Source organism: Dermochelys coriacea, chromosome 1, assembly GCF_009764565.3.
Source record: "Dermochelys coriacea isolate rDerCor1 chromosome 1, rDerCor1.pri.v4, whole genome shotgun sequence".
In the NCBI taxonomy this organism is placed as follows: domain Eukaryota; kingdom Metazoa; phylum Chordata; order Testudines; family Dermochelyidae; genus Dermochelys; species Dermochelys coriacea.
The window spans coordinates 99,831,205-99,843,529 of NC_050068.2; the positions used below are offsets into that span (position 1 = coordinate 99,831,205).

The window sequence follows — 12,325 nt, forward strand, 5'->3', positions numbered from 1 at the left end:
GTACAATAAATAACAACAATATAATATATTCAAAATAATTCTTCTTTTATTGCTAAAAGTTTATATATTATTTTTTGAGGTAACTTGCGTATAATCCTTTGATTAGTGGCTGTTATCTTTAACTTTAAATGACAAAAAACATTTTTAATTAAAAATGTTATAGTACCCTGTCACAAACTACTGAGATCAAACTGTATTATATCATGCAGCAATTTCTTCCAAGAAAATACTCTATAATGTTTCCTTATAATGGTATAGATAAAATTACATGTAGAGTGACATTAATAAAATGTGGAGAGAGGCAGACATATTATATAAACGAATACTTTTAAAAGTTTAATTTTATATTGTATATGATGAGAAATGAAGCTCAAATATTCCAGTCAAGTAAGTAAATGATTATTCTAATTGCACCTTCCTTTATTTAATACGTCTCCATGTGAATGTCAGTCTGTGACAGACAAATGCAGAGTTTTTGCATTGCAGTTCAATGATTCTGGTTTTATTAAGCAGCAGTTAGCGTCCCAAGGAGCCTAAAACTTCAGTAATGCTAAAGGTGAAAGGAATGAACAGTTCAACTCAGTGATACTTTATTGGCATGGCAAGTTATTCAAAGATTGCCATAGTTATAAAGAGAGCAAATGCTCAGGTATACATCAGAAGTGTGATTTTTTTTTAATTACCAGTAATTTATTTAGCAGTTTTAAACTGATAGGGGGAAAAACTGGTCTTCAGTCCAAACTACTGAAGTATGGTGGAGCCCTGAATGTTCATGAACAACAGGGTCAATGTAGTTGAAAGAACATGATGGGGTAAATAAAAGGTCATTTTTTAGGTTTGGGGCTGGTGGGAGGAGTAGGTTTTGGTTAACTATTTAACCTATGATACCCTTTTATCATTTTATGGTTCAGGGGTCTATTATTTTAAGCCTTTGTCAGTTAGCTTCTGGTTTGTGCTCAGTCTTTTTTTCTTTCTCGGTAAGGTTCTGTTTTCTATTTACATGATTTATGTTGGATTTATTGTGAGATAGAAAAAAAATTATAAGTAGCAACTAAAATCAAAATTCTGCATTAAAGTGACTTGCACGTAGCATCTGATTTTTATTAATTGTCCGATTTAAACACTAACCTGCCTTGTTTTCACATATTTCTACATGACAACTTTTTTTAACAGCAAGACTTTCCTTTCCTATTTTATTTACCTCTCTGGTTTTTTATATATACTGTGGTGTGCAAGTTCTAGCAACTGCTTGCAGAAGTTTACTTGAAAGTCCCCTTTTCATTTCTCCATACTACAGTTTTTTCAATAGGTAACTGCTCTACAGGGTCACTCCGTCCAAACCGTTCTTTTGAGATCCAGAGGTGCTTGCTATGAGGGTTAAATTTCTAAATTCAGTAGGTAGTTGGGAGCTGGTTTTTCAGCCCACGGTGATGTCCCCATCACTGTGAACACATCTCCTGTATAGGTTTCAGAGTAGCAGCTGTGTTAGTCTGTATCCCCAAAAAGAAAAGGAGGACTTGTGGCACCTTAGAGACGAACAAATTTATTTGAGCATAAGCTTTCGTGAGCTAAAGCTCAATTCAAAGTGAGCTGTAGCTCACGAAAGCTTATGCTCAAATAAATTTGTTCATCTCTAAGGTGCCACAAGTACTCTTTTTTTCTTTTTATCTCCTGTATAGTTATTGGTTTGGTAGAAATGTTTAACGTTTATAGTTTAAACGTCTTAAAGCTTAAGGAGAGGCTGGGTCTGATTCTGATCTTGCTTACCATGTTTTTACAACTGTATAACTCCATCTACTTGAGTGGAATTAATTTTAATTTACATCAGTGTGAGATCAAATCAGGCCTATTGATGTGTTAGAATCAAATCATGTATGTTTCAAAATACTTTTTTTCTTATAAGGAAAGATTACTTTTCCAAAGTTTTGAAACTGCAAAATCTAGTCTCTTTTAATTTTCCGTAGCAAGTAGCTGTTGGCTTACATTTTGAGGGAGGAAAAAGTGTATTCTTTGTTTTAAAAAAACAGCAAGGAAATGCCCTTATCTGTTTAAGAACAAAGGAAGAAATCAAAATGTAAAGCTGTGTGTTTCATATGTTGATAGCCCTTAGTTTTGATTTAAGCATAATTGGATCTCTATTAGTGGCATTTGTTAAGTAGAATACCTTAGAAAAGTACTGAATGTATTTGGAAGTAAATATCACACATGTTGCCTTTTTAACGTAATAACTTTTTAAAAAAACTTACTCTGAATTTCTTTACATTAGGACAAATGTGGATTTTCAGAGGTCCTATATTCTGATTTTATAGCTTGTAAAGTGATCTTCTGTTTCCCATTAAAGAGAGCTGCTTTTTTTTTTTTTTGCATGTTCACTTTTAACAATTGCAGGAAATTTGTTTTTCTTTAAAACTTTACTCCTTTTCTTTCTCCTTTTCTTTTCTCTCTCCTTGATATTTTTATTTTCCTTTTATATGGAGAGTTGTAGATTTTGTCACTTCAAACGTTAACTGTTCCTCCTTTCTTTTGCTTTACAATACACACCAGGAGAGATTTATTTTTTGCATATTCCTCCCCTTCCTCTGTGAGATATTGTAGTGGACCAAATTTAAAACACTACAGTATTTAGAATCCCTGCAGTGCTATTTTAAGTATTTGGACCTGGAAAGTGCCCCAAGCAATAACTACCTGAATTGCTTTTAATTACACAATATAGCTGCATCATTTTACTTCAGATTCTTTTTGATTGATGCTGTAAGGCAATTGTAACCATGGATGATGGGATTAAGTGCCTCTTGAAGTGACTTTAGCTTCTTGTGGGAACAAAGGGAAAGAAGAGAACACTTAGCCCCTTTTTGAGCAAGCAGCCTTTTTTCACTTGCTATATAAAGAAATACAATTAACAAACAGTATCCCCAGAGGTAAATTGAAATGTACATGCAGACAAGAACTGCTCTTGACTGCAATTAGACATATATGATCTGAGGTATTCTGGCCATTCATTAGTGCTAATTGTTTGAGAAACAAGCCTGCAGAACAAATGATTAAAATGTTAGTACCATAACTGGGATTATTAGCATGTGTGATAAAATTCATGCTCTGCAGCTGTACCAATAAAACTCTTTGGAAAGTAGTTTTGATTAGACAAATACTTAGCTTGGCTCAGTTGTGAGCTGTTAGTGTTTGCACAAGGCACAACTGGTGTTTATAACAAACAATTTATATCTTCTTTTCCTAATTAGAAGAATTACTATGCAAATTGCGGTATTTTTTAATTTCATATCACTTTCCTTTGTTTGTTCCTTTGGTAGATTATTTGCCAGCTAGTTCCTGATAATTAAACAAAGTAAAACTAGTAATAGAATATTTATTTGGGGGGGGGTCACTGTTATTTTTATTCTGTATTTTTTAAAAAAAACAGAATGGGGGAAAATCTAAGTGTTTGCTTCTTAGACTGCCTAGATTATACCAGGTTTTTTTTATCATGGGTCTCAGAACCTCTCTTAATTTGACCATCATGAATATATAGGATTGCATATAGCCAATGATCATGTCTCTAGGGGTTCAGAAACATGCATTGAGATTGCTGAATGTGACTCATTTTTTGTGAATTTTCTCATCCAGGCCTGTAGATATGCTCTTCTGAAACAGTATCCCAAACTTAGACCATCACTGGTGCCCCATCTTACAGAACTAGAGGTTTGCCATTTCAAACTGTCATTTGTTAGACACATTATAGCATAGCAGCCCTTCTGAAATTACTTGGTCTAGAATAATAAACATGGGAAAGAACTGGAAACAGAGTACAGCCATGGTCCTGAAAAGACTTATGCACATGCTTAACTTTACGTACTGTGAGTAGTGCTGTTGACTTTAATGAGACTACACACCATGTGTAAAGTTAACTATGTATGGAAGCTTGTGTGTGATCAGCACTTGGAAACATACTGTAGTATGTACCAGGGAGATTTTATATCATCTTTTAAACTCACTAATTTCAGTAAAAAGAAAAGGAGTACTTGTGGCACCTTAGAGACTAACAAATTTATTTGAGCATAAGCTTTCGTGAGCTACAGGTGCCACGAGTACTCTTTTTCTTTTTGCAAATACAGACTAACATGGCTGCTACTCTGAAACTAATTTCAGTGACGTTATACAGTTTATAGTGGAAAGTATCTTTCAATAAACAGAAAATATTTGTTTCCCTTGTTCAGAAGAATGAAATATTTTTATTGAGGTGAAATTATGTAGAGTGAATATGGTTGCTTTTCACTTGGCCATTATTTTTTTGTAATATTTGGAGAAGAGATATGTATAGTGCTACAAATCTTAAGAAAACCTAGATACAATTCCAAGACCTCATTGAATACCAACATGCTGCAAAACTATATGATACGAATGAATACAGCATGCAGCAAAACAATTAAATGGCTAATACCTAATATTCTATTACTCATTTTTATATTCTTAAAAGAAATAGCAGTTTGTTAGCCAACCTCCTCTTGGAGTATGTTCATTTGTTTGGTTTAAGATGAATCACACATAGTTTTACATAATTAAGAAAATATCTACCCATTCAAAGAGACACATGTGAAGCAATTTTCTTGGTGCTAACAATAGGACTCAGATTTTATTATGATGAATATTATTATTATTCACAGTTACAGAGATTTATGTTAATTCAAAACACCAACAAAAATGGAGATAAGTGAGACAATGTTAATAGAATACCAAAATGTTAATATATGAAATGTTCTAGGTCTAACTCTTGCCATTGTCTCTCTTTTAAAGAAATCCGTAGGTAGATCCCCTAATGAAGGGTGTCCCATTATTCCTCAAAATGTCACCATCTTTTTAGGTAGCATAAAATGAACCTGTGATTACGCAGAAGAGGAATTTACTGGAGAGGAAAAATCCCAAACCTATGCACTGTACATCTATACATAAAAAGAATAGTGTGAAAATGCTTATTGTAGTCGTGCCTAAATATATTTGTAATAAGCTCTTATTTTACATTTTGGCCATGTTATCTTTTTAAAAGAAAATAGGGAAAAGATTCTGTAATTATGCCTGTCAAGTGAGACCATTTTCCTGCAACAGCTTTTAAAAGAAAAAATTGATGATTTTGTTTTAGATTTACTAAGCCTAAACAACTTGACAAATGGACCGTATATCTGTAATAGTATGAGTTCTAAGAAACACATACAGACTCAATGGGGTTCCAAGGTTGATGAGTTTAAGGGAAATTTCCAGTGGTCCCTGGTTAATATTATTCTCAGTCTTAAACCTATGAGCTGATGATACTTTTAATGGATCAACTCCACTGCTTCTTTAGATTCAGATATTCCTTTCGTGGCGTCACACTGCTGAAATGTCTAAATGAAAGTTTACACTCGTAAGTGGTGACAGCTGACTCATGATTTCTAAATCTGGACTGAAGGTCATGACAGTTTTTCCTTTCAGAAGCTATATCATTGTGTGTTGGATTCAGAGAATCAATGCTGAATAACAAACAGTGTCTGCAGATGTAAAAGGAAGCTGGTTGGTCCTGTAGCTTTGTTTAATTACAGCTAGCAAGAAGTCTTATGTAACATGTTTGACAGGTGATGCATCTCATCTTGGCATGCTCTGGGATTATGGTTTTATTCATATCTATCAAATTACTCTAGGTTAGACAATTAGTAATAGACAGTCATCAAGGATGCTTCAGAGGCTACTTGTCTGTACTATTAGACTTAGCTATTAAGGAACTGAGTTCTGGTAATAGCTCACCTTAAGTGATCACTCTCGTTACAGTGTGAATGCTAACACCCATTGTTTCATGTTCTCTGTGTATATAAATCTCCCACTGTATTTTCCACTTAATGCATCCGATGAAGTGAGCTGTAGCTCACGAATGTTAGTCTCTAAGGTGCCACAAGAACTCCTTTTCTTTTTGCGAATAGAGACTAACACGGCTGCTACTCTGAAACTTGACTTCTTTGTGTCTTTGAGAGCTACAGGTGGAAGCCATCAGAGAAAGAGAATAGAAACTAATTGCTTTGTCCCCTCATATATGTTTAGTGAAGGACTGCAGACTTCTTCACTGACCTCTGTGTCTTACTGAAAAAGACTCTCTCCAATCTTCATTTAAAAGAAATGTGTCTTCCTCCTCCTCCTCCCCCCTCCTGAATATAGTGCACAAAAGTGGAATTAAATTAAATTAACTACGAGCTATGCTAGTTGTCACAATTTCCATTATCATTAGCACTTCACCATAGAACAAGGAACATTAGCTGTTAAACAAAAAAATTGGCAGAGGGGTATGAATCTCAGTAGTACGTCGTGTAGGTCCCGAGTATCAAGATCCCCACTGCATGTGTCTTGAAGCAGTTGCAGTCAGAGATGAAGAAGATTTATTAATAAGGATAGCACTGGCACTTCTAATAAATAATGCATAATTTTTATTTATTAGCAAAACTGCCCTGTTGATTAGCCCCATTTAGTATTACCAGTCAATAGAAGAGCAGTAGTTTCTTCCATGCTACCAAAGCGGGTCCACCAAGGACAGTTACATAACTGGCAAGAAGAAAAGCAGTACTTGTGGCACCTTAGAGACTAACAAATTTATTAGAGCATAAGCTTTCGTGAGCTACAGCTCACTTCAAGGGAGGTCATGGTATAGTTGTAATTTTCAAGTCGGTCCATAGAGTTAAAACCCCAGCAGATTTTTCTTAATACTTTTTTTTATTAAATCTATTTTGAATTTTGAATTTAACAACCTTGAGGTGAAGAAATCAGTTCTTGACAGGGACTTAATTATTCATTGGAAGTATTGCATCTTTCTGCCATTGTCGTACTTGAAATGGATTGTATTCATTTTCAAGCATTTGGAAGGTTTGGTCATGTATTATTTGAAGCAAAGTCTTTTGACACACTAGTGCTTTGGTGTGATCAGAAAATAACAATATGGAAGATATTAGGTTAATGGAAATATAAAAGTATATGTATCAATAACATTCATGTGTAAATTATGTATTCTGCATTAAATGTGGATGACTTCATATTATTCCTACATGCTGTATATGTGTATGATAATTCATACTTGTGTGATGTGGCAGAAATGGCATGAGTTAATTATGGAGGTCATCCCAAGGGAATGCCATTACAACCTTTATTCCACATTATGTCATGTGTTCTGTACAGGCCACATATTTTACATGAAGAAAAGGAGTACTTGTGGCACCTTAGAGACTAACGGCTCACGAAAGCTTATGCTCAAATAAATTTGTTAGTCTCTAAAGTGTACTCCTTTTCTTTTTGCGAATACAGACTAACATGGCTGCTACTCTGAAACCTGTCATACTTTACATGGTTTCTCAAACTTTTTCAAAGCATGGATCACATCTTGCTAGAGATCTATTATGTCTCCTGGATGACTCCCTTTCATTCATCTTTCCTTCGCTTCACAATTGCCTAACATCATTGTGGAAACTACAGCAATTGCTTATGCAGAGGAGTAATACTTTTTATTCTGTCCTATTCAGGTTCTTATGCCATGCCCATCACTATGGTATCTGAGAATCTTCTATTAGGTGACATGATTAGCAACTGTCACCTGTGGTTCTCTCTCTCTCTCTCTCTCTCTCTCTCTCTTTGTCTCACTCACTTTAAATTTTTCTTTTATTTTATAAATTCATAGATTCCAAGGCCAGAAGTGGCCATTGTGATCATATACTCTACCTCCAATATAACACAGGCCATAGAACTTCCTCAAAATAATTCCAAGAGACTATATTTTAGAAAAACATCCAATCTTGATTTTTAAATTGTCAGTAATAGAGAATCCACCATGATCCTTTGTAACGGTTCCAGTGGTTAATTACTCTCAGTATTTTTTCATCAGATACAGAACAGAAATATTCATTGATGTATGTATGGAATGCCATGCAGGAAAACATTTAATATATTTTAGCTGTATTTGAATACAGTTTAACAGCTAGACACAGACAATGACTAGCGACATTATTTTTTCAGTGAGTCCTAGTAGTAAGTATGAAGTTCCCCCTCCCCAAAATCTTATAACCAAAGCAAGACTAGAGAACTAATCTTCTTGCCTCATTATTCATGTTTTTTTCTTTAAAAGAAAGAGTGAAGTTCTTACTCACCTCGATTGTAAATTATTTCATCTTAATAAAGCCATAATTTACAAAAGGCAACAACACAAACCCAAATATTTTTTTTCTCAAGCTTGCAAATGCAAATCCCATTGTAGGTATAAGAAAGTCAGCCGCCTGCCAGCCTGGTCGCATAAAATGGAGCATTATTGAGGTGTTCAATCTAATGAGAAAGATCCCAGCTCCAGAGATTTCCTCCTTCTAATGAAAACAGGTACATTTTATGCAAGCAGTACCATTTCAAAAAAATAAAATCTGTTGAAGCAGTGTTTAAACAAATACATGCACTAGCTTTTTGATAGAGAGAACAGAAATGTTTGTTCTGATGAGTAAAGCCCTGTTTACATAGGGTTGATACCATGTTTAAACACAGTTTTTGTTAGCGTTGTTTTCCTGAACAGTATGGACATGTTTGGGGCTTTTTTGTCTGAGACAATTTATTAAACTATGTTCTAGAATAATCACTCATCTAGTCATGTTTTGGCTAATATAGTTGCAAGAAACACAAAACTCTAGTCCACGATGGTCAGGAATTCTTGTTACACCACTTGCAGAGTGGCCAGCTGCTATTTATATTTATATTACATAATATATACTTTTTTGCTTTCAGTCTCTCTAAACTTTTATGTTTAAAGAGATAGTTGTGTGCTTATAGTTTAGGTTTTTTTATTATAGGTGACTGGCAGCATTTCCAGTCATTAGGGTTGTCTAAAACTTTCCAGCATAAATCCCTGTTTTCACCGAACTGTAACTGTTGAGGGTGATTTTTTTTTCCATGCGGGTGTCCTCCTCTGGTTAATTAATTTGGAAAGTTTTAGCTAAAATGGTTGTTATTTCCAAGAACAATGTTAAGGGGAAAATATGTTTTGCCCATGTTAAAAAATGTGTGCAACCATGTCACTGAGAAGCTCTAGTGTGTCCATGCTTCGGAGCAGGGACCTGAAATTTGGCAGCGTGGTCACTCTAGTGCAGTGGTTCTTAAACTATGAGGAGAGCCCCCCAAGGGAGGCATGGGAATGTGTCAAGGGAGGTGATAGCTGTGTGGCGGGGGTGGGGGGGGGTTGTTTTTGTTTTTATAAGAGCTCTGGTTGTCAGCCCCGGTGAGTGGTTGGGGCTCATGCAGAAGGGCCGTGCACACACAGGAGGCGGGATAAAGGGAACAGCAAGAGCCCCGCCACCTGGGCTCAGACTATCTCCCCCCTCCCTCAATTCCCCGTGGGAGGCAGACCAGGCTCAGGCTCTCCTCTCCCCCCCCACCATCGCCAAAAAAATCCCTCCCTTGAAGGCAGCAGAGCTCTGGCAATAGTAAGGTTGGCAAGGGGCGCTAAGTCTACTGTGAAAAGTGATGATGAATATCACTTTTCACATTGCACCCTTTCTTTTGTGGTACTGCTGACACGGCACTACCTTCAGAGCTTGGCACCCAGCCAGCAGCCACTGCTCTCTGCTCAGCTGGATGGTGGTATGTACTTGTGGGGGTGGGCGTAAACCAGGGTCTCAAACACATGGCCCGCAGGCCACATGGGGCCCGTGGGGTTATTTCCTGCAGCCCGCCAAGCTCCCTGTGTGCCCCCCATGCGCTCCCGGAGTTATTTTCTGCTGCCCTCCAAGCTCCCCTCCTGCCAGTGCACTGCATCCCTGTTCCTCTGCCTACCTCCAGGTGCTTAGCGCTTTCCAAGAGGGAAGTGGGAGGAGCACGGAGCCGTGTGCTCAGAGGACGAGGCGGAGAAGAGGCGGGGATTTGGGGAAAGGGTTGGAATAGGAGCAGGGAGGGGGCAGAGTTGGGGTGGGGACTTTGGGAAAGGGGTAGGAAGAGATGGGGCAGGGGTGAGGCCTCATGGAAGCGGTGGGGGTGGGGCCGGGGCGGAGGATGTCAGTGATGCGGCCCTCGGGCCAATGTACTAGTCCTCATGTGGCCCTCCTGGTGATTTGAGTTTGAGATCCCTGGCGTAAATGATTACAGACACAAAGAAGGGGGGTCTGATCAAAGAAGCTTGAGAACTATTGCCCTAGTGTCATAGATGTTCCTTGTGGTGTCCCTGTGAACATCCACTCAAGTTTGCCAGGTCTTAAGCCTCTGAAAATTATAGCTTGCACACACTCAGTAGATGTTTGTTGGAGGCTAGCAGTGTTGTACTCTGAAGATTCCATCTGCAATGTGTGACCATGCTCCGCACAGATCTTATGTGCTAACTGGACTGAGCATGCTCCGTCCTGAGCTGCAGTGGCTGAGCAGGGCTTTTCCTGCAGTTCCATCAGGGACCACAACTGGGAGTAAAGAGACAGTCTCCATTATTTATTGATTTGATTTGATTACCGGTGTGCTCTCACTGCTCCCACTGCCAGCACCCAGGCAATATGGAGGAGAAGAAGGAATCACCCTGATTTGTTGGAATAGGGACAGGCTCAAGGGTGCATTCTGTGGGGGGTAGGAATGTGAAGAACCGGGACAGACTAGAAGTAGGAAGCAGAGGGAGACAGGAATAGAAGAAGACGGTCTGGGTGCGGACTCACTAAAGGATGGAGCAAAGCTGGCAGGCTGGAGTAACCCTAACTCTGGCATTTCCTAACTTTTGAGTGTTGGATTTTGCAGCCTTAATGTTTTTTCAACGTAGTTTCTTTTTAAATCTATTTCATTGTAAGATAGATTTCTTGTGACATAGATTTTGGTTTCAATAGTTGAGAGGTTCCTCAGTAGGAATGTCCTCTTTTTAAAAAACAAACAAAAAAAAACCACATTAAAATTTTTTAAAAATTATAATCAAGAATGTAACTTCAATTCCCTTTTTTACAGGACAAGCTCCTCACTGTCAGCTGGTGTTCCTAAACTTGATTATCACTCCAAGTCTTCTCACAAGTATGTACCTAGGAGAGCTGTGCTATATGTACCGGCAGACGATGAAAGGAAGATACAAAAAATTGCATCTCTAAATGTAGATTGTGCTGTATTGGACTGTGAAGATGGTGTGGCTCTGAACAGAAAGGTAATTAATAAATTATTTGTTGAGTGCCAGGCAGTCAATGCTGTACAGAACACATACAGGAAGACACCATCCTGGCTCTGGGGACTTTACGTGCTGGAGACAAAGACACTAGTTAAGACACACAAAGCACTGTATGACCATGAGAGAGATTCCTCAGACAGTAGTGACGTTTGCATTTATTAGGTGGCAAGCTAACATTGATGAGCTTTATGCAGGCTTTGAGAAAACCTGCTTGCTTACAGGGCAAGTGGGAATTTTTGGACAAGCATGTGAGCAGCTGCTGAAGATATAAGGAGCCAGGAATTAGTCCTGGCCATGGAAAAGTGGAAGATATGAGGTTTTCTGTAGAAAAGGAGGAAGCTGGACAGAAGGAAAGGAGCAAAAAGCAAGGAGTCAGGTCAGAACCACTAAATATTTTGTTAAGGCAAAGGTTTTACAGATTGTGAGGAGCACATATAGTGAATATGTTATGGGCTTGAGGTTAGAAGATATTACTTCTTGGGGTTGGGTAAATTTTTCAAGCCTTGGCTCCATGGAAGAAGTGTACTTTGAGGGAGGTATTTGAAAGAGGAAGAAGGTAGATGGTTGATGCACCAGTGCCCGAGGACATTCTAGACATATGAAGGCATCAAGATGAATGTTGGAGAAGGACACAAAGGAAGTAGTAATGTGCTTACCAAAGTTCACTTTATGTCAGTGTGTGGTAGTGTTTTAAGAGTTCCTCCTTGAAAGCAAGGGTTAAATTTTAATATTCTTTATGTTTCAGTGTGTCTGTAAGAGCTGACATAAATTCGCATACATTTTTTGTAGGCAACTTTTGTAAAGATCTCAATTTTGTCATTTTCCTTTTAAAAAAAAATCTTCCATATCTTGAACAAAGTACATCATTAACAGCCTCAAAATGAGGTGTATGTTAGGACTGGAACATTTAACTCCAACAGTACTATCTTCATGTTCCTCAGTTTCCCTACATCATTTTCACACATTCCACATTACAGCATGTCTCCGTTTAGAGTTTCTGATTCTGGGCATGTTGTCTTGGAGGTAGGGAGAACAGGGTTGATTTCCCATATGATTTCAGAACCTCTGTCCAGCAAGTTCATCCTTTCCAACCAGGACTCAGAATAACTCTTATATCTTCTACTTAACCTTTAAGATGTTACAGGTCTATCAGAAACCCTTGATCAT

General features: G+C 37.7%; 1 protein-coding gene across 3 annotated transcripts in view; it reads left to right on the forward strand.

Moving 5' to 3' along the window:
* The window catches only part of CLYBL (citramalyl-CoA lyase), a 224,796-nt gene that overhangs the window by 116,886 nt on the left and 95,585 nt on the right, over nt 1-12,325 (forward strand). For all 3 annotated transcript variants that reach the window (XM_038384944.2, XM_043504723.1, XM_043504724.1), the window contains exon 2: nt 10,948-11,137. In XM_038384944.2, coding sequence (XP_038240872.1) covers nt 10,948-11,137 — 190 coding nt within the window. The remainder of the gene's footprint in view (nt 1-10,947; nt 11,138-12,325) is intronic.